The sequence below is a fragment of the Trematomus bernacchii genome, unplaced genomic scaffold, assembly GCF_902827165.1.
Source record: "Trematomus bernacchii unplaced genomic scaffold, fTreBer1.1, whole genome shotgun sequence".
In the NCBI taxonomy this organism is placed as follows: Eukaryota; Metazoa; Chordata; class Actinopteri; order Perciformes; family Nototheniidae; genus Trematomus; species Trematomus bernacchii.
Window position 1 is genome coordinate 6,795,905 of NW_022987739.1, and position 23,264 is coordinate 6,819,168.

The window sequence follows — 23,264 nt, forward strand, 5'->3', positions numbered from 1 at the left end:
ATTGTTTAACTAAAAAGGCAAATCAGAGGGCTGGAACTTTTTTATAATTTCCTTATTATCTTTTAATAAAACTTAATAAATGTTCTTAGCAATTAAATGTTTGGTTATTGATGTTTTTTGTAAACACAGCACTAAAGCATGACTTTATCTAAAATGTTGTTCAGATGAAAAGATAAGAACAGATTTGATCTAAAGGTCCCCTTTTAAAATAAAGTATGCCCCTAGCTCTCACCTGTGACAGTGGTCCAATTCGAACCTTTTGAACAATATTGTTGTAAAATCCAACTTTAAGTGAATCAAAAATATCTGTTGGGCCTCTCGAGATTAATAATACCGTGTGTTAAAATGAAATGAAATGAATTATATTAATTAATCTACAGGCATTATTACACCAGGTATATCCTGAGTTATAGGCCCAGCATACCCAGCATTGTAATGATTATGACAAAAGTGTCAATGATACATTTGAAACTAGACTAAAGGGTCATGCTTTATTGTTCTGCAAATACAATATGTATATGTATTAACCTTAAGGGACCTTTGAGTGCAGTGGGTTGTCCATGCCGGTACCAACTAAAGTCAGACTAAAGGTCAGCTGAATTTAATCCACACTTTTGCTCCATCTGCTCTCTGCAACAGTGAGTTCTTTTGAGTTTGCATCACAACAGGTAAGAGATTTGCAGGATTGATTGGACAATTGGATTTGGTTGATTTGTTTTTTTAATTCCCACTGTCAGTTTTGTTTCTCATTATAATAATACATTTGATTTATTTTCTTTAGTTGATTAAGCAAGTTGGGTTTCACTTTGCTTTTCGAAGAATTCAGATTTGTAATCATTTCAATGAATCTGATTAACCTGCAAAATTCATAACAAGTCTAAAAATATATGTATCGCAACTTTTCAGAAATGTGCTCTTTTTACTTTTTACATCTGTTTATACATTTTCATACATTTGATTTATTACATTTAATTGTCAGGGACAATGTACCGGTGAAATGCATCTTATTAAAAGGGCAGAGTTTTATAGTACCAGGTTTAGCTACTAGCTAATTTTCACCCATTTACAAACACATCTTAGTGTCTTTATACTGCGTGTGTTGTTGACCAGTGGTTTGATTTATACAACTGTTTTAAAAAGCATCCCCCTAAATAAAGAGAAGGAGTCTTTACATTAGAATTCTGAAGAGGATTTTAACCATAAATTAAGGAAACGCTCAGGAACTGCATCAGGTCTCTATAAATTGGTACAAACAGCAATCAACAGATCAGTACATTCAGGTCATCCGTTGAGTTCATTCACATTTATGACCATTGTTATATTTCCTTCGAACTGTTCTTCGACATTTTATAATATCAGATAAACATAAACTTATGATGAAATGTGCAAAACAGAGTGGTGCAGGGATGACTTATTTAACAAAACTTTTATAATTGTTGAAGTGTTAATACGCTAACACTTTGAGCAACCATTGTTTTTATTCACCATTGGGTGTTAACTGACTAATTTTATGTTGTAGAACAAAATATGAAAATCTCTTAAAGGTGGGGTAGGTAAGTTTGAGAAACCGGCTCGAGATACACTTTTTGTTATATTCCATGGAATGCTCTTAACATCCCGATAGCAATGAATATATTAAGTGCTTTGACAAAAAATCCATAAAAAAATGTCATCTGTGGAAGCCGTAATACTGTAAAAAGTACGACCAATCATTTTAGCCGGCCCGGCTAAAATAACTGGATGGCCTACCTGCCTGTCAGCCATCCATCTGTGCACAAACTTATCTCGTGCCCTCATTGGTCATGTGCGCGTTCGTGTGTGTTGGAGGAGGGGCTCTATAAGGAAGCGGCAGATTTTCTCCGGTTGTGTATTTTCAAATTCTAGCGATCTCGAGCCGGTTTCTCAAATTTACCTACCCCACCTTTAAGCTTATGTTATCCAAATACCTTATGTCAGGCATCTAACCAAGTACACAGTCAACAAAACTTGTCCAGGCCAATCTGGTTCATCCTTTACAGAGCTGAAGTATGACTCGTCGAGTGGCAGTGATTGGAGGAGGGAGTTCAGGTCTGGCCTGTATCAAGAGCTGTCTGGATGAGGGTCTGGAGCCTGTCTGCTATGAAAGCAGCGATGACATTGGTGGTCTGTGGACATTTAAGGTGGGTACACCACATGCTGATTGGACCTTTGTATAGTAAAGAGTAGAAGAGTTGGGATGAATATATTCCATCTTCGTGGCTGTTATTGCAGGAGAACCCAGAGCCAGACAGGGCCAGCATCTACCACTCTGTCATCATCAACACCTCCAAGGAGATGATGTGTTTCAGTGACTTCCCCATCCCTGCACACTTCCCCAACTACATGCACAACTCCCTCATCATGGACTACTTTCGGATGTTTGCTGACCACTTCCAGCTCACCAAGCACATACGCTTCAATGTGAGGATTACAGTACCTCAATCTTAAATGTAAATTTGAGTTGACTGTCAGTAGGTGCATCTCTATGAACACCTATTTTATCTATGTCTGCCTCTCTGTTTTAGACCAAAGTATTGCAGGTGAGGCAGAGATCTGATTTCTCTCATTCAGGCCAGTGGGATGTTGAGACGGAGAACAAGGATGGCAAAACGGAGAAACACATTTTTGATGCTGTGATGATCTGTATTGGACATCACTGCCACCCAAACTTGCCGCTACATGACTTCCAAGGTACCATTTATGGGCTTTAAAATGTTTTAACTCAAGGACATTTGGTGCTCTGGAAAATTATTTCAACCAATTGTACGATATTAGGGTTGAACCTTTATCACATCACAGTTATAAATAATGTTATCTTCAGTTTTGCCCTGTGGGAAATTGGTTTTAGAAGAGATTCAGTGATTTATAATGTTGCCGACTTCTACATATAAGTAGCTCCCAACCTTTTTTGTCGTGACCCCTTAAAATGAGTCGACTTGCCACCTTTTGTCACAGGTAGAAAAAGTAATTTTATTGTGAGAACAGGATTACATTCTCATTTGTCATCCAGTGTATGAAATCACCCAATATCATTGTATTAAAGAACCATTGTTCTGCCGCACAAGTAAAACAAAAGTTTTAAAAATGAATGAATTTAATGTTAAAAATGTAATACATTTTGTCTGAATTTAAATTCCAGGGATTGACACTTTCAAGGGAACGCATTTCCACAGCAGAGACTACAAGACCCCTGAGGAGTGGAGGCTGTAGTTATTGGAATAGGAAACTCTGGAGGAGACATCGCCGTGGAACTGAGCAGAGTCACCAAGCAGGTTGGGAAAATAGATGATAAGAGTCATATGATTTGATTCCCTAACCTTAATACAATACAGGCATGATGATGTACTTCCTCTATATTTACAGGTATATCTGAGCACTCGGAGGGGAGCTTGGATTGCAAATCGAGTTGCAGACAATGGTCTTCCCCGTGATATGCTGTACAGCAGAATGACAAATATTTTGCGCCGAATGCTTCCCTTTGGATAAAACTTGACAACAGATTTGATCACAGTTTGTACAACTTGAAGCCAAAGCTATGGCAGCAACAGCATAGCTTAAAGGTGGGGTAGGTAATTTCGGAGAAACCAGCTCGAGTGCGCTAGAATTTGAAAATACACAACCGGAGAAAATCTGCCACTTCCTTACAGAGCCCCTCCTCCAACACACACGAACGCGCACATGACCAATGAGGGCACGAGATAAGTTTGTGCACAGATGGAAGGCTGACAGGCAGGTAGGCCATCCAGTTATTTTAGCCGGGCCGGCTAAAATGATTGGTCGTGCTTTTTACAGTACTACGGCTTCCACAGATGAAATGTTGTTATGGATTTTTTGTCAAAGCACTTAAGATATTCATTGCTATCGGGATGTTAAGAGCATTCCATGGAATATAACAAAAAGTGTATCTCGAGCCGGTTTCTCAAACTTACCTACCCCACCTTTAATCCAACACGTGGCTTTTTTTTCAACATGTTTATTATTGAAATGCTAGAAGTTTTACATATCGGTCTGAAAATAAATCTCAGGTTGTTCAGCCAACATCCCACAGCGAATGATGAGCTTCCCAACCGCATCCTTTCTGGAACAGTTCAGGTGAAACCCAACATCCGCAGGTTTCAGGGGTCCAGTGTGGAGTTTGAGGAGGGAAGTGTTGTGGAAGATGTCGACTTGGTGGTAAGTGTTTTGTGCATACACACTTGCACACTCACACATACTCACAATCAGTCTTTTCTTCTGTCCTGTCTGAGATGAGTCCCCGGTCTTGCAGGTATTTGCCACAGGTTACAGGTTTTCCTTGCCATTCCTGGCCTCCCATGTGACCTCAGTTTCTGGGAGATCTCATCACTCAGGTAGATGAGGTGTCATGTGACCACACATTGGGTGACCAGTGATCTGATCATGGGTCTATTGTGCCATGGGTCAGTTATCTCATGACTAAGCATGTATTCATTGAAACTGTGTGAAAGCAGACTCCTCAGTTTGAGTAGTTGCACTCGGCTGTAGAGACATTAGCTTTCTGTATGCTGCGTTGCCTCTTTTGCAATAGATTATTAAAGACTCAGAAGGACATCTCTTTGACCCGTTCATTGCCAGAATTAAGAGTCTAAAAAATAACAATATTTAATATAGAAACCATTCTGCACATTAATCTTAGTCTTCTAGTGTTATGTGATATTATGTGAGGTCATCAAATACATGTTATATGATATGGGTAAGCCATTTTAAATAAAACTAAATATTGAATTGAAACCAGCAGATGGAGACACAAGCCAAAAGCAGATATTTACCTGCTGATACAGTTCAAACATAAACACCTGTAACCGCTGAATTTATACTTGTTGGTAAATGCATTTTTTATCAGGAAAATGCTTTTTTATTTGATTATGTTCAGCTCAATCATACCTTTTATTATTTAGTGTTTTATTTATTATGATTATTAGATTGTAGATGGCCCCCTCTTGGCTAACTGGGTGATATACCAATGGTCCTTAGACTGCCTTGGCTTCCCATCAATGTATAACTATTGGAGGTTTAGCCCATAAATTAAGCTAGGTGCACCATCACATTCCTTTATGTAAAGGTCAAGACATTTGCAATGATATGGTTTTACTGTCTGTCTGCCTTTTAACCATGACTGGACTACATAAATACAACAATAATAATTGATATTGTTAAAGTTAGCTATAATAGCTGCTTTGGGGGAATAGTTTAAAAAAAATCAGTGTTCTCGAAAGGTACAGGCTATGTGAATCACACTATGTATACCTAATTAACTTTTATCCTCTATCCAGAGTAAGAACAACCATAAGTCTTACCACAAAACGTTTTTGCTTTTAACATTAACTCTGCCAATGGTCGGTCTAGCCAGTGTGGATATTATCTACTCTGGACTGTGGACTAGACCTATGGTCTGAGATAAAGATTGATTGACAGGCATTAGCTGGCTGACAGCCGGTTGGTTATGTTCCATTAACTTATTTAAACCTAATGAATACTAAGAATCAACATGATAAGCGCCCCCCTCACTGTTAAATGTAGAATACAGTACGTTTTTTTCGAGCAGATGTGCAGAGAGTTAGCTTTTCCACTAGTTCATGAACACTGACGGTGCTGAAGATCAGGGTCTCTTCGGGATCGGGATACTAATATCTGAGCCCAGGCATTCACTCCGCCCACTGTGAGGTTCATGCAGCACGAAAAAGACGTTTCCTTCTCCGAATAGCAAAAGGTAAGAAAATGCATCTGCAGAAACATATATTCAGCTGTAATCTTTGAGTAGGCTTTATTTATGTTTAGAGTTTATTTACGTGTATGCTATTATGTGACGGTTGTTGTCCCCGCCCATGCAGAGTTTTAGTAAACAACACGTCTTTAGTGAGACTCGAGTTTAGTTGTTAACGCGTTTAGTTGGGTAACGCAATGGTAGCATTTAAACCTTTGTTAAAACAAGTAGCTACATATTTACCAGTGTTGAACTTTGATAAAGGTTAATCATTAAATGTGTGGCACAGATCCACACGTAGAAAAAGATCCCCACGTCTCCAAGTAAACTAAAGGGCGGAAGTATCCCAAATATAATTAAAATTACATTTTCAGAAAGAAATAGCCTTCTCTATACCAGTGGTAGAAAGTAAAATTCATTTACTTTTTGGCACCACATTTTTACTCCACTTCCTTTATTTTAACTCTCAGTTACTTTGTACATAAACATGATAGGCTGATATTATATAATGCAGTCCTGTAGAACTAATCTGACAATATTTCAAGTATCATAACATTTACAAACTACAAAATTAAACAGCTTTTGTATAAAAACAGGATAACAACCATAATTAAAGCTGCAAGCAGCGTTGAGCGGGTCTTCGACGCTCCGCAGGCTGTTGTCCGCACGTCGAGGTGTGTGTGTAGGTGTCTCGAGCTGTTGAGGGACGGACCATTAACTGTCATCTGAAGTCTGGTGCAGTTTGGAACCTTTTCCATTGAGTTAAGACAACATTGTGTTTTACGGCGAGGGATGCGTTGCCATGGAAACGGCATATTATGACATCCCATAATTGGCGTAGAGCTGTTGAGGGCTGGATCATTAGCCATCATCTGAAGTCTGGTGCAGTTTGGATCATTTTCCATTGACTTAAGACAACATTGTGTTTTATGGCGAGGGATCTGTCGCCATGGCAACGGCATATGATGACATCCCATAATCGGCGTAGAGCTGTTGAGGGCCGGACCATTAACTGTCATCTGAAGTCTGGTGCAGTTTGGACCATTTTCCATTGACTTAAGACAACATTGTGTTTTACGGCGAGGGATGCGTTGCCATGGAAACGGCATACGGTGAGATCTCAGATTTCACGTAGAGCTGTTGAGGCATGGACCGGTGATATAAAAGTGAAGATTGGTGGACGATGGGACCGTGTCCATTGGAGTTACAGCGACACCGTGTTTTATGGCGAGGGATTCGTTGCCATGGTAACGCCATATTAAGTAACATAAAATTTGACGTAGAGCTGTTCAGGGCCGCAGTGTTAACCATCATGTGAAGTTTGGTGGCGTTGTGAGCATGTCAGTTTGAGTTATGACATCATCGTGTTCCATGGCGTTTGATGGGCCTAGCATCGAGCGAACGCGAACTTTGGCACCAAATCACGGCTGCGCCGTGCGAAAGAAAAAAACTTCCGTGATAACTTTGAATTGCCCATGTCTGGAGATGCTACCCGACGAATTTCGAGTCGTACGGATAAAGTCCCTGGGAGAAGATAGATTTTGCGCGGAGGACGAGAAACGCGATAAATCGCGTTTTTCCGACGCCAAATTCAAAATGGCCGACTTCCTGTACGTTATTTTTTACCCCTCCAAGAGGCTTTTTTGTTCGTCTCCGCACCCTAGATATGCGTAGCGAGTTTCGTTCGTTTACGTGAAAGTTAAAGTGGGGGGAGTTTACGTTAAAAACGGAAGTGGGCGTGGCCTACGCAATTTTTTACGCAAAGTTCCGGAACCAATTACATATCGCAAGTTGCACCACTTCTGACGCGCGTGCAACATTTGGTGAGTTTTCACATGTGTTGCGGGGGTCAAAGGTTTATCGGTCGCTGCGCAACCGATTTCAATAGGGTCTTCGCCGACCTAGGTCTCAGACCCTAATAATAATAAATAATCGGACCAATATCAATAATGTGCTAGGCCGTGGGCTACCTACTGTCATGATTTAGGCCACTTTTAATGGGCTTTTACCCCTATTTTTCCCTGTTTTTAGTGGGTTTTGCATGGTTATCGCTCGCTTCGCGAGCGACTAAATTGATCGTAACGATATTAATTATGCGAGTTGCACTCGATGCACACCGATTTCAATAGGGTCTTCGCCGACCTATGGTCTCAGACCCTAATAATATAAATCTCAGAAAACTTTTATTTTTGATAATTGAAGAACATAATTCAATACTTCTGTAGGCTACTCTATATTATTCTGAAATGGGTCTTTGTGCAGACTGAGTAGGTCTAAGTAGTACACCTTTGAAGTCAGGACTTCCCGTTGTGTTTAGCTTCATACTTTTTTGTAAACAGATCAAATATTTATCAGACCAATCTGGTTAATCCTTTACAGAGCTGAAGTATGACTCGTCGAGTGGCAGTGATTGGAGGAGGGAGTTCAGGTCTGGCCTGTATCAAGAGCTGTCTGGATGAGGGTCTGGAGCCTGTCTGCTATGAAAGCAGCGATGACATTGGTGGTCTGTGGAGGTTTAAGGTTGGACACAGTATCATACAAAGTATTTCCCTTTAATTCCCCAGTTTATTAAGTAAAATAGGATGAGAACTACTTGGTGTTTTATATTGCAGGAGAATCCAGAGCCAGACAGGGCCAGCATCTACTACTCTGTCATCATCAACACCTCCAAGGAGATGATGTGTTTCAGTGACTTCCCCATCCCTGCGAACTTCCCCAACTACATGCACAACTCCCTCATCATGGACTACTTTCGGATGTATGCTGACCACTTCCAGCTCACCAAGCACATACGCTTCAATGTGAGGATGCTGCACTGACATGCTTATATTGCATAATTCAAGATTTCAGCATATACATCTTATCTGTGTCTGCCTCCCTGTTTTTAGACCAAAGTATTGCAGGTGAGGCAGAGATCTGATTTTGCTCATTCAGGCCAGTGGGATGTTGAGACAGAAAACAAGGATGGCAAAACGGAGAAACACATTTTTGATGCTGTGATGATCTGTATTGGACATCACTGCCACCCAAACTTGCCGCTACATGACTTCCCAGGTACCATTTACAGGCTATAAATATGATTTAGTTTACTCGGGGACAAGTAGTGCTGATAGTGTTCCGGCAGTATAAAAAGGAAGTGTGATTTCACAATGAACCTTTGACACAGTCTGAACAAGCCTGTAATGGCAACCCTGTTCAACCCTGTGTGGTTATGTAATCACTGTATCAACAGAAACCAGCACTACCCAAATAGAATATGGTTGTCAGTATATTATTCCCAACCTTGGCCTAAATTATATCCCTAGAGAAAAGCTTTAATATATACTTAATAAACAGATAAAGTCCTCTTGTATCAAAAGTAGAGAGGCACTTTGTCAAGCAGATATAACCCTTTATTTTTTTCTCTCTTACAGGAATTGACACTTTCGAGGGAACTTATTTCCACAGCAGAGACTACAAGACCCCTGAGGAGTGGAGGAATAAAAAGGCTGTAGTTATTGGAATAGGAAACTCTGGAGGAGACATCGCCGTGGAACTGAGCAGAGTCACCAAGCAGGTGTGGATGAGATTGTTACATAGAAACTTTTCTATCAGACGAGATAGCATTTTAATCACCAACTTCATTGATAAGATCAAGGGATAGTATGTTATCATGCAAGGTAATGTGTGTGTGATTTCATGTGGTGAGCTGACTGGGTCATGTGGAGATCAATTTGACATCACATTGATATCACATTGATTCATTTAAAGTTGACTTGATTTTTCCTACACTTGACATCTCTACAAAGACTTAAAGTCAAGTCACAAGACATGACAGAGGTTGTTGCTTTTGTCAGAAACTGTAAGACAAACTTGTTATCTTTTGAATATCTTTGATCAAATAACTTTCTCAACAATCATTAACAGCTTTGCAGCAAAGCAGTCAGACGATCAAACAATGTGTATAAAAAAAGTCCACAGTTCAACCATAAACCAAACCATTTGGAAGTTAAATGAAAGATTAACGTGAGTTTTTAGTGTTTTTCTTGCGTATACAACTACATTTCATTATGTTGAACCAGGTTGTCGTTCTGCAACATATTTTGGGTTGTGTTAGTGGTAAAATGCACAGAGTTAAGTGAAATAATGTAAAACTAAATGTATTTTAAACAACCTGCTACATTACTATATTAATAGATTCGGTATTAAAATGTTGCATACTGTAAAGAATTCTAACATGACTCCAAAAATACTGACTGCCATGTTCTCTCTTTCCAGCTTTACCTCAGCACTCGAAGAGGAGCCTGGATTCTGAACCGAGTCGGGGACAATGGGTTTCCCTTTGATTTGCATTTGAACAGAGTGCTAGATTTTCTGCGGCTCATCCTTCCCTTTGGTGTATATTGTGGTCTAGGAGAGAGACAGCTCAACCAAAGATTTGATCACGCTCTGTACAATCTTAAGCCAAAGCACAGGTAATGTATTTGCATCTGTTTTAACATAGCTTGACATGCTTACATATCCTAGGTGCACCTTCATACCTTTGGTCTTATTTTAATTAAAAGTGTTTGCAGTATGCATGTTATTGTATAACATAACTCACCAGCGTAAATATTAATCTCAGGTTGTTCAGCCAACATCCCACAGTGAATGATGAGCTTCCCAACCGCATCCTATCTGGAACAGTTCAGGTGAAACCCAACATCCGCAGGCTTCAGGGGTCCAGTGTGGAGTTTGATGATGGAAGTGTTGTGGAAGATGTCGACCTGGTGGTAAGTGTTTCCGGTATACACACACTGACAGACTCACACACAATCTAAAGTCACAGTCTATTTGGTCCTTTCTAAGATGAGTCCCCATTCTTGCAGGTGTTTGCCACAGGTTACAGGTTTTCCTTTCCATTCCTGGCCTCCCATGTGACCTCAGTTTCTGGGAACAAAGCATCTCTGTACAAGTACGTGTTTCCTCCTGAGTTGGAACGCCCCACTCTGGCTATCATTGGTCTAGTGCAGCCACTGGGAGCCATTATGCCCATATCTGAGATGCAGGCCAGATGGGCCACGCGTGTCTTTAAAGGTAATACAGGTTCTGTACAAATATTTTCAAGAGCTTTCTTGAGAACTCCTTCCTTTACACAGAGTACAAGAAGCCAAGTCACTCACCCTGGCTCTCATTGTAAACAGGCTGCACCAAGCTTCCCTCAGTGGCTTCCATGCTAAAAGATGTCCAGTGCAAGCAGGAGACAATGGCCAAAAGGTAGAATAGTGATTTTCTTTTACTTTACAATTGTTTATTTTGAATTTTGAAGGAAACAAATCTTGTTATGCACAAAATATTTATCACCAGTCTTTTTTTTCAGGTATGTCCCCAGTCAGAGACACACTATCCAGGTCGATTATCTCAACTACATGGATGAGATCGCAGGACTGTTGGGGGTTCGACCCAACATCCCCAGGCTGCTGCTGACTGATCCCAGGCTGGGATTGAAGGTGCAGTTCGGACCCAGTACTCCGTACCAGTATCGTCTCAAAGGGCCAGGGAAATGGGCTGGAGCCCGTCAGGCCATCTTCACTCAGTGGGAGAGGGTGGCTCAACCCATGCAGACCAGGCCCTGTGATGATCCCAAAACCAAGAGATCCTTCATGTGGCCTCTGATTCTGTCTGCTGCTGTGGTGGGCTGGGCTGCCTACGTCAACAGGAACAACTTTCCAGCATACCTGCAAGACCCCACCGCTCTGCTGGACAAGATGAAAGTTTACCTGCCTGCACAGTGATGAGGAAATCATTCTTGTTCCATCTCAGCACTTTTTACAAACCTTTAAGATGTTCATGCACATTTTACACTATGGTATCGCATCTCCTGAAATGGGCAATACACGAACATTCATTAGTTAATCATCCCACACACAACTACTACAAACGTCTGCCTTTAAAAAGTTGTGTTTTTCTGAGTAAAAAATGCTGAATAGCGTCATTAATTTGGCAAAGTGTATCCAATATATTTTTTTTTATTTACACTAAATGAATAAGAACAAAATGTAACTAAAATAAAAGGGCTCAGTGAGAATAATTCATCATGTATTTTGAATGTGTCTGAGAGGCAATGTTGCTACATTTAAATATTTGTTTTATTTTTATAACCAGTTGTATTAATATAAGCTTTTCAATTTACTTCTCGACTCACGACTCAATTCACATGCAGATTTCTCCGAACATGTGCTTTCAACAGAATAGATGTCTATGTTAGCACATCATTCTTTTTAACCTTATTCAACAATAAAACGAATGGATTAACTTTCATTATATTCCTGGCAAGAGACTAGAGTTTCTAAAACACAGTCTACTGTATGATTGTTTAACTAAAAAGGCAAATCAGAGGGCTGGAATTTTTTATCATTTCCTTATTATCTTTTAATCAGGGATGCAAACTTGTCACCTTTCGGCGAAATTCGCCGTTTTGATTCCAAAATAGGTCGTTTGTGTGATTCATGTAGATCTGCAATAAAAATATTTTTGGGGTATGGGGGGGGTCTGGGACCCGGAGTAATCTGCGGCCGCGAGCTGTTATGTGCCATCATGACACGCATGGTGTTCTTTTTTTATATATTATAATGAAGCGCGAGCACAAGTCTTCCTGCCTGTCAGCTCTGCTCATGGATGTATAATAAGGCTCTGCTGCTCCGGGATGAGGGTCTAGCTTCAGCAGCTACATTACCTACGGTGCGTTCGTTAATATTAACTCATACATGCCAACCTTTCCAAATCCAAAAGAGGTAGGTTTGCGCGCGGCAAATGTGCACGCCCAAATTAGGTAATCAGAAGAAATGGAACCCCAGTAATTACATGTATAAACCATGTATTTAACATATATTGCATCATTTTATGTATTTTTCAGAAAAAGTGGTAGTTTGGTAAACAGTGACATCAACGACATGTTTGGTCTGTAAAATGCCCGAAAAGTAAAAGAATGGGAGATAAATATCCCAAAGTCTCCACATTTTATTATATTTTTAATGTGTTTCTGGTCCTCTTTCAGTTGCATTGTTGGAGAAGCCTGTGACATAAGATTTTCAACAACATAATTACTCTGTAGCTATGTTAGTTTGCAGTGGCGTTTTTATATGTACAAAAGTGGTGGGGCACAAAAAACTTAGATGTCTATATATAAGCTTCTGCAGTGACGTGCAGTGAGGTTCATGGCTGGTGAGGCACTGGCACTGACTCTTCAGGTTTACAAATATTATATTTTGACCTAAACCAAAATATAATATTATTTTCAAAAGCTTTTTTTGTCTGATGCTTCGATTAATTTTAAACAGACAGTTCAACAAAAGGATACCCAAAAAATGTAATTTTATCATTTAAATATTGAATTGTTCTCTCTTAGTAAGATCCCATTTTCAATAAAATTGCGGTCTTACCTTGACTTGAAGATGAAGTCCATTTGCCTATCCTTCTGGACAAACATTTCTATTACTTTTTTGTAAAAGTCCTCCTTATCTTCTTGTAGTTTCAAAAGTCTATCATAAATCTAATCCATAGATTTATGATAAAAAAATTATAAAAGTAGGGTAGACATGTGGATGTTATCCGGCTAATCAAAACGTGCATTTATCTAACAGGTACGTTTCCCACAGATCTTATTTCGAGCTATTTTCTAAAATCCTCTGGAGAAATCTCATTGCTTTTTTGTGCTTACTTCCTGGTTTTAGGACGCGCCACTGCAGCTCTCTCGTCTCCTCTTCACACAGCACACTTTTCGCGGCACACGTACTTACAGCCAATCAGCTCTGAATGATTTGAGATGACGTATGGTGCGGATGGTAGCTCCATGCCCCTCTGGTCATTATTTTTTTGCCACACACATTACATAGAAAAATACTCTGAGCATGCGCAGTGTAGTTTTTACAGTCACGTTCACTTCACAGCGAGAGGAAGGGGCATAATCAGGTTTTGTCCCACATGGCTCTAAACAGCTCAATAGGCACACACTGTGACTGTAGACACACTAATTAGAAGAACACAGACTAAAACAGCAATGTACAGACGAATCAGATGATTAAACTTGATCTTAAAATATATTTTATATATTTTTTTATTTATTTTTTTGCATTTTTGTAATCATTATTTGTAATACTTTCTGCTGACACTAGGTGGGGCTGTGCCCCACCTGCCCCTAATGACCAGTCGCCACTGTTAGTTTGACAATAAAGAACCTTGAACTTTGACAGTGTAGATCAGGGGTGCCCAGTGGCGGCGCCAGAGCATTTTTGTTGGGTAATCTATGGTAGGGCTAACCCATACAGTGGTGGTGCTCAAGTCAGTATTTGCAATGTAATTACATACACGCTATATCGCCTCCCTTGGCAGTGAAACGCCACGCGTGAGGTTTAGATTATTTCCCTGTCTCAATCAAAATGGAACTGTATGAAATAAAACGGCACATTTGTCTTGTAGTAAATAAAAAGGGATCACTGTGAACGTGACGTATGATAGTACACGTTGAAGATCCAATGGAGATACTGAATGGCGGTTTCGATTGATCTCAATCAATAAGGCATGACGCAGATCCAACGTTGCGTTGCTCTGATTGGCTGTAGGTCTATTCAAATTGCATTCGGAGGCATTTTGATCTGACCGCGGCCGCGCTGATATTATAACGCCAGAGAATTTCCACACCTTTAGTGTATAAAACTCCCCCACTACTTGGACTATTCCTTGCACCCCTCTTATAGCATAAGCCCGAATGGTCTCAACCATATTGGATCAGTAACGTGCACTTGTTGTTACAGCAGGATCAGTTTGTGTGCTGTGGACACGACCCGTATATTTTCGCAATCCGTGTTCTCAACATTTAGCATTTCGCTTATTATTTAATTGAATTTGCATCACTTTTCATGGTGGGGCTAAGGTGGGGCTAAGCCATTTCTTGGTATGGCTGTAGCCTACCCCAGCCATACCCTGGCGCCGCCACTGGGGGTGCCCAACCTTTTTTGAACCGAGAGCTACTTTTAAAGTTGCCAGTCTGCCGAGATCTACCAGTCCAAATAGAGAGGCGTAGCCATTACTGACAGCCTACTACCAGGTAAATACACACTTCTACTTGTATAAAACTGACCTTTGTACGATTAATACTTCATAAAATACTGCAGATCCTTTATCTTACCTCTTTCTAATCTACACACATAAAAGTATTTAACTGAAGTTACACAACAGTGTTGTTGATACAGAGTTGGAGTTTATTCACACGTCACATACTACAGTGGGTCATGTTTTCAAGAAACATTGAACAGTGCTGCCACATATGACACAGGAAAAAAAGAAAAGACTCTGAACCCTTTCTTTGCCATTATATAAAAATAGTGTTGCTACAAAAGTATAAATTAGTTTTACTAATAAGACAACTCAGATCTGAAGCTACACAGGAATCTGCTGCCAAAGTGCAATAAAAAAGACAAAATTAATAGAATCAAACCCTTTTTTTGTTGCATTTTAGTAGAGTATAAAAAGAAATGCCTTTAAAATAGGATGCAAGCAACACTAGTTTCTTAACCTGAATTGATAAGACTATAATCAATTTAAACAGAACAGATCTTAAAGTTTGCATTCTTATACCATTTTGTACAATAATTATAATGAATAAGTTCAAACAAACTAAAACTTACAGCTGATTAATAACGGTATCTAACTTGAGTTTTTATTATATCAAAAACCTGTTGAAATGCTACTGTTATTTGTACTGTCCCCATAAAGCGCGTCGGCAGCCTCCAGGAATGCTTCTTTCACAACTTCGCCGTCTTTGAAAGACTTCATGTGTTTCGCAAGAACGTGACTGACACGATAAGATGCTATGGTAGCAGCCTTGCTCTTGTTGTTGGGCCTGGTGAAAATGGACTGCTGTGCATTTAGCTGTCCTTTCAGGTCCCTCACCTTTTGGGAGCGTAGGACAGAATTAGGAGGGAATTCCGTCTCGTAGCGTTTGTGCACTGTTTTGAAATGCCGCTCCTAAATTACCCTTCTTCGATAAAGCCACGCTCGCATTGCAGATGAGAGACAGATGGACTTTGAATTGGAATAGATACAAAAATAATCATCCTCCCACTCGGAGTGAAAATTATATATTTGGGGCTCTTTTGCTTCTGCCATAATTGTGGTCTTGTGTGTGCGGACTGCACAGCAAAACTAGTGCCCACTGACTACCAGCCACGCCCCGATACATGGGGTCACGCCAATCACAAAGCTTTGATGCGTTCAAGTGCATTATTCTGGCACAGGAAGATTATGTTATAGGACATTAACGATAAAACAGAATATTGTTGTTCTATTTTTAGACACATCTCGCGATCGACTGAAACACAGAGGACTGTTTGTATGATGGGATCACAGACACGCTGCAAACGGTGTCCGCCAAAAGTCGAGTCCAGTGTCTATGTAGTGTCATTTTTATTTGTAGTTTGGGAAGATTGAAAATCGGTAGGGAGAGTCAGCTAAATCGGTAGGCGGTAGAAACATGTCAAAAGCGGTAGACTACCGCCCAAATCGGTAGGGTTGGCAGGTATGATTAACTGTGCGGTCCAGAGTCACTGTGGCACAGACTGGACCGCTGGTTAGAACGGGGTGTTCGGAGCAGCAGAGCGTGATGTGCACTGAAAAGTGTTTCTGTCGCAATATTATTTAATGAATCGTTGAGCTAGCTAACTAGCATACATTGTCACTATCTGTTAACGTTAGCTTTAGCCTTCGTTTTCAAATAGTTTCTTTCATAGCCTATAAACGGAGGTGGTATAAGTATCTTGTACTTGAGTAAAAGTAGAAGTACTCAGATCTTGTTCTTGAGTAAAGGTTGAAGTACTCAGGTCTTGTACTTGAGTACAAGTAGAAGTACTCAGATCTTGTTCTTGAGTAAAAGTAGAAGTACTCAGATCTTGTACTTGAGTAAAAGTAGAAGTACCAGAGTGTAGGAATACTCTGTTACAGTAAAAGTCCTGCATTCAAAATGTTCCTCAAGTAAAAGTAGAAAAGTATTATCATCAAAATATAGTTAAAGTAGCAACAGCAAAAGTAGTCATTGTGCAGATTGGTCCATTTCAGAATAATATATATGATATGTTTTATAATGATTGATCATGAAAGTGTTCTCAAAGCTGGTAAAGGTGCAGCTAGTTTGAATGACTTTGTATACTGCAGGGTAGCTTGTGAATTTACTCCAGGTGGAACTAAAGTCTGATTTAACACTTGATTATATTTCACATCATTCATCCACATCTGTGAAGTAACTAAAGGTATTCAATACATGTAGTAGAGTAAAAGTACACCATTTACCTCTGAACTGTAGAGGAGAAGAAGAACAAAGTAGCAAAACATTGAAATACTTAAATAAAGTACAAGTATCTAAAAATTGTACCCAAGTATAGTACTTGAGTTTATGAACTTAGTTACTTTACACCACTAAAGATAGAAAGACAGCCTTGCACAGAGGCATGAAAATATCATTTTCAAAATGCTCAACAGTCCTGCCAAAATTATAAACTGACTGCTCCACAATTAAAATAAATGCTTAAATATATTTCTATTAGATGTGACTCTTTGGCGTTTCTGTTATTATTAACTGCTGCTTTAGTTGTTCTGACTGCTAAAATCCTCTGTTATTCCTCATTTTAAAGCCGATATTCCGTGGGGTCGGGGGGCTCGGATCCTTGTCACCTTTTTCATACCTGATGAGTTTGCATCCCTGTTTAATAAAACTTAATAAATGTTCTTAGCAATTAAATGTTTGGTTATTGATGTTTTTTGTAAACACAGCACTAAAGCATGACTTTATCTAAAATGTTGTTCAGATGAAAAGATAAGAACAGATTTGATCTAAAGGTCCCCTTTTAAAATAAAGTATGCCCCTAGCTCTCACCTGTGACAGTGGTCCAATTTGAACCTTTTGAACAATATTGTTGTAAAATCCAACTTTAAGTGAATCAAAAATATCTGTTGGGCCTCTCGAGATTAATAATACCGTGTGTTAAAATGAAATGAAATGAATTATATTAATTAATCTACAGGCATTATTACACCAGGTATATCCTGAGTTATAGGCCCAGCATACCCAGCATTGTAATGATTATGACAAAAGCGTCAATGATAAACTTGAAACTAGACTAAAGGGTCATGCTTTATTGTTCTGCAAATACAATATGTATATGTATTAACTTTAAGGGACCTTTGAGTGCAGTGGGTTGTCCATGCCGGTACCAACTAAAGTCATACTAAAGGTCAGCTGAATTTAATCCACACTTTTGCTCCGGCTGCTCTCTGCAACAGTGAGTTATTTTGAGTTTGCATCACAACAGGTAAGAGATTTGCAGGATTGATTGGACAATTGGGTTAGGTTGATTTGTTTTTTTAATTCCCACTGTCAGTTTTGTTTCTCATTATAATAATAAATTTGATTTATTTTCTTTAGTTGATTAAGCAAGTTGGGTTTCACTTAGCTTTTCGAATAATTAATATTTGTAATCATTTCAATGAATCTGATTAACCTGCAAAATTGTAAATTCATAACAAGTCTAAAAATATATTTATCTAATATCTGTGCAACTTTTCAGAAATGTGCTCTTTTTAACTTTTTACATCTGTTTATACATTGTCACACATTTTATTTATTACATTTAATTGTCAGGGACAATGTACCGGTGAAATGCATCTTATTAAAAGGGCAGAGTTTTATAGTACCAGGTTTAGCTACTAGCTAATTTTCACCCATTTACAAACACATTTTAGTCTCTTTATACTGCGTGTGTTGTTGACCAGTGCTTTGATTTATACAACTGTTTTAAAAAGCATCCCCCTAAATAAAGAGAAGGAGTCTTTACATTAGAATTCTGAAGAGGATTTTAACCATAAATTAAGGAAACGCTCAGGAACTGCATCAGGTCTCTATAAAATGGTACAAACAGCAATCAACAGATCAGTACATTCAGGTCATCCGTTGCTGTAGTTCATTCACATTTATGACCAATGTTATATTTCCTTCAAACTGTTCTTTGACATTTTATAATATCAGATAAACATAAAACTATGATGAAATGTGCAAAACAGAGTGGTGCAGGGATGACTTATTTTTCTTACATTTTAACCCTGAAATAATACATGCAAGGGCTAGGGTTCCTCATCAAAACTCAAATAGATATTTCCATTGGATTTATGGATTATAGCAGAACATACTCTGTGGAAAACAATCTTTTATGATACTCACGCTTTTTGTTCTGCAGGATCATCTCCACGTATTAACAACACTTTTATAATCGTTGAAGCGTTAATACGCTAACACTTTGAGCAACCATTGTTTTTATTCACCATTGGGGTGTTAACTGACTAATTTTATGTTGTAGAACAAAATATGAAAATCTCTTTAGCTTATGTTAGTCACATACCTTATGTCAGGCATCTAACCAAGTACACAGTCAACAAAACTTTTCCAGGCCAATCTGGTTAATCCTTTACTGAGCTGAAGTATGACTCGTCGAGTGGCAGTGATTGGAGGAGGGAGTTCAGGTCTGGCCTGTATCAAGAGCTGTCTGGATGAGGGGCTGGAGCCTGTCTGCTATGAAAGCAGCGATGACATTGGTGGTCTGTGGAAATTTAAGGTGGGTACACCACATGCTGATTGGACCTTTGTATAGTAAAGAGTAGAAGAGTTGGGATGAATATATTCCATCTTCGTGGCTGTTATTGCAGGAGAACCCAGAGCCAGACAGGGCCAGCATCTACCACTCTGTCATCATCAACACCTCCAAGGAGATGATGTGTTTCAGTGACTTCCCCATCCCTGCACACTTCCCCAACTACATGCACAACTCCCTCATCATGGACTACTTTCGGATGTTTGCTGACCACTTCCAGCTCACCAAGCACATACGCTTCAATGTGAGAATTACAGCACCTCAATATTAAATCTAAAATGTTGCATAATTAAGGTTGACTGTCAGTAGATGCATCTATATGAACATCTATTTAATCTGTGTCTGCCTCTCTGTTTTTAGACCAAAGTATTGCAGGTGAGGCAGAGATCTGATTTCTCTGATTCAGGCCAGTGGGATGTTGAGACGGAGAACAAGGATGGCAAAACGGAGAAACACATTTTTGATGCTGTGATGATCTGTATTGGACATCACTGCCACCCAAACTTGCCGCTACATGACTTCCCAGGTACCATATATGGGCATTAAAAACTGTTCATGCGAGGATATTTTGTGCTCTGAATTTTTGTAACATTTACTACAATGCAGTAAGGTTTAACCTTTTGCACATCAAAGCCACACCCTGTCATATATATTTAGTTACATGATAATAAAACGTTTGTAACGGAAATGATGTTATCTTGGTATAATTGGTTTCAAAAGAGACTCTTTGATTTATAATGTTGCTGAATTGTACATATACAGTAACTGGCTCCTAGCCTTTGTGGCTTGTGACCCCTTCAATTGAGACTAAGTCTACTTGCAACCCTTTTTCAAAGGTAGGAAATGTAATTTGATTGTGAGCACAGGATACAATTATATAAATATAATTCATTTGTCATCCAGTGTATGAAATCACCCAATACCAATGTATTAAATAACCACTCTGCAGCACAAGAACAGAGGGACATTGTATAAAGTATAACAAAAGTCTTTAAAGTTAATGAATATAATGTTAAAAATGTGACGCATTTTGTCTGATTTTCAATCCCAGGGATTGACACTTTCAAGGGAACGTACTTCCACAGCAGAGACTACAAGACCCCTGAGGAGTGGAGGAATAAAAAGGCTGTAGTTATTGGAATAGGAAACTCTGGAGGAGACATCGCCGTGGAACTGAGCAGAGCCACCAAGCAGGTTGGACATATAGACACACACTTTGATTCCCTGATCTTAAGACAATGGCATGGCATGATGATTTTCCACTTGTATCTTATATTTACAGGTATATCTGAGCACTCGGAGGGGAGCTTGGATTGCAAATCGAGTTGCAGACAATGGTCTTCCCCGTGATATGCTGTACAGCAGAAAGACTCTATTGTTGCGCCAAATCCTTCCCTTTGGATTAACCTGCAGCATGGCTGAGAGGAAACTTGACAACAGATTTGATCACAGTTTGTACAACTTGAAACCAAAGCACAGGTATGGCAGCAACAGCATAGCTTAATCCAACACGTGGCTTTTTAACTATAAAAGTTTTTCTCATTGACATGCCAGAAGTTTTTACTTATCGATCTGAATATAAATCTCAGGTTGTTCAGCCAACATCCCACAGCGAATGATGAGCTTCCCAACCGCATCCTTTCTGGAACGGTTCAGGTGAAACCCAACATCCGCAGGTTTCAGGGGTCCAGTGTGGAGTTTGATGATGGAAGTGTTGTGGAAGATGTCGACCTGGTGGTAAGTGTTTTGTGCATACACACTGACAAAAACACACTTACAATCAGTTTATTCCTCTGCGCTTTTTTAAACATTTTGATGTGTGTAACTGAGATGAGTCCCCGGTGTTGCAGGTATTTGCCACAGGTTACAGGTTTTCCTTTCCATTCCTGGCCTCCCATGTGACCTCAGTTTCTGGGAACAAAGCATCTCTGTACAAGTATGTGTTTCCTCCTGAGTTGGAACGCCCCACTCTGGCTATCATTGGTCTAGTGCAGCCACTGGGAGCCATTATGCCCATATCTGAGATGCAGGCCAGATGGGCCACACGTGTCTTTAAAGGTAATACAGGTTGCAAACCATTTATCATACCTAAGTAAGTCCTGTTACCGAAGTAATTTGTGTCACAATCTGTCCTTTCAAACAGGCTGCACCAAGCTTCCCCCAGTGGCTTCCATGCTGAAAGATGTCCAGTGCAAGCAGGAAACAATGGCTAAAAGGTAGAATAGTGAATTGTTTTACTTGACAATTAAATGTTTTTATTCCTTAAGACACCAAATCTTGTTATCCACACTGTGTTTAGCTCAAGTCTGTTTTTCAGGTACGTCCCCAGTCAGAGACACACTATCCAGGTCGACTATCTCAACTACATGGATGAGATCGCAGGACTGTTGGGGGTTCGACCCAACATCCCCAGGCTGCTGCTGACTGATCCCAGGCTGGGATTGAAGGTGCTGTTCGGACCCGGTACTCCGTACCAGTATCGTCTCAAAGGGCCAGGGAAATGGGCTGGAGCCCGTCAGGCCATCTTCACTCAGTGGGAGAGGGTGGCTCAACCCATGCAGACCAGGCCCTGTGATGATCCCAAAACCAAGAGATCCTTCATGTGGCCTCTGATTCTGTCTGCTGCTGTGGTGGGCTGGGCTGCCTACGTCAACAGGAACAACCTTCCAACTGCTCTGTTGGACAAGATAATAGTTTACCTGCCTGCACAGGATTGAATATAGAGTGAAAACTTTATACCACATTCTGATTTGCCGGTATGGTTAATATCAGCATAGAAAACATGTAATGTAATGTTATGAATAAAAAATAAATGTATGACAGCTCATTAATCCTAATAAGGTAATGCGTAATATTTCTGTAATTTCAGTGTAACATCAGGCAGAAGAGAAATAGTAAACGAGCAGCAAATTTAATTTGCACTCCAACACACTTTAGCAAATATGACCTTGCACAGTTTTCCCTAGGTTTACATCACTCTATCTCCAGGCTGGATCGTGAAGTAGGCCTACATTGGTCAATGATGCCACCTAATGGCAGTTTCAAATCCCAGCTAATGCTTGGCTTGGAGAAAAAAATACACCTAAGCAAAGTCCTTCCTTTGTGTGTCAATCATAGAAATGTGTCAATGCATACACTGGGATCATGTGATTAAGGATCTCCCTCTGGGATCTCAATGCATATGAGAGGGTTTATTTTTTACTAATAAATGATAGATAGATAGATAGATAGATAGATGTTATCAGTGTTCAAAGAAACCGCCAGTCGTTAACCACCGGTGGACCCCGGAAGGAGAATCGTCGACGCGTGACTCGTTAAGATTTAGGTTGCCAGGTTTGACATTTCCAATGATATGACCACCGTACATTTCACAGAATATTCATACACAGTAATTGTATCTGTTTGGTTATGACTTGTTTACGTTACAACTTCTTTACCACCATAAACACAACAATTACAGAAACGCAGACGTCGGTTAAAAACATCTAGGAACTTAAAAATATTTATATGATGAATTGGAAATGGGGGACCCTGATGTAAACAAGACGAAAGTCTTTCTCTGGTCTGCATCCCCTTAACAATTGTATGTTTTGAGCTGTACTGTACTGTACCCAATATACAAGCTGTTAATAAACTTTTCAATCAATCAATTCAATCAATCAATCAAAAAAAACCAAAGCAGGTCTACATTTACTAATTATAATTTTGTAAATAAAATGAAAAGACAAATTATATTTGCCAGCTATTTGTATCTCCTGTCGTAATGTAGCTATATCTACATATTATTGAAATGCTATGATTGTGTTGCAAATGAAAGTTTAACAAAAGCTGCATCTTGGTGACGGATGTCTCATTGACCACCTGGCTGAACA

The 23,264-nt window shown here is 39.6% G+C and overlaps 2 protein-coding genes and 1 pseudogene across 3 annotated transcripts; all 3 read left to right on the forward strand.

Moving 5' to 3' along the window:
- Positions 1–178: 178 nt before the first annotated feature.
- On the forward strand, positions 179–4,375 carry LOC117496197 (annotated as a pseudogene).
- A 1,197-nt stretch (positions 4,376–5,572) lies between these two features.
- Positions 5,573–11,890, forward strand: LOC117495591 (dimethylaniline monooxygenase [N-oxide-forming] 5-like). Of its 2 annotated transcripts, none has more exons than XM_034146910.1 (10): positions 5,573–5,746; positions 8,122–8,260; positions 8,353–8,541; positions 8,629–8,794; positions 9,154–9,296; positions 9,998–10,194; positions 10,344–10,491; positions 10,588–10,795; positions 10,903–10,975; positions 11,079–11,890. In XM_034146910.1, exons 2-10 carry the CDS (start codon positions 8,129–8,131, stop codon positions 11,491–11,493), a joined length of 1,671 nt encoding a protein of 556 aa, XP_034002801.1. In that variant the 5' UTR covers positions 5,573–5,746; positions 8,122–8,128; the 3' UTR covers positions 11,494–11,890. The 2 variants fall into 2 exon arrangements, with proteins under 2 accessions (XP_034002801.1, XP_034002800.1); XM_034146909.1 differs by having other exon boundaries at positions 5,573–5,745; positions 8,118–8,260.
- A 5,617-nt stretch (positions 11,891–17,507) lies between these two features.
- LOC117495593 (dimethylaniline monooxygenase [N-oxide-forming] 5-like) lies at positions 17,508–22,214 on the forward strand. Its single transcript, XM_034146912.1, has 10 exons — positions 17,508–18,060; positions 19,192–19,356; positions 19,448–19,636; positions 19,753–19,918; positions 20,444–20,586; positions 20,675–20,871; positions 20,982–21,129; positions 21,243–21,450; positions 21,536–21,608; positions 21,710–22,214. The coding sequence occupies exons 2-10, from the start codon at positions 19,225–19,227 to the stop codon at positions 22,107–22,109; spliced, it is 1,656 nt and encodes a 551-aa protein (XP_034002803.1). The 5' UTR covers positions 17,508–18,060; positions 19,192–19,224; the 3' UTR covers positions 22,110–22,214.
- Positions 22,215–23,264: the final 1,050 nt, after the last annotated feature.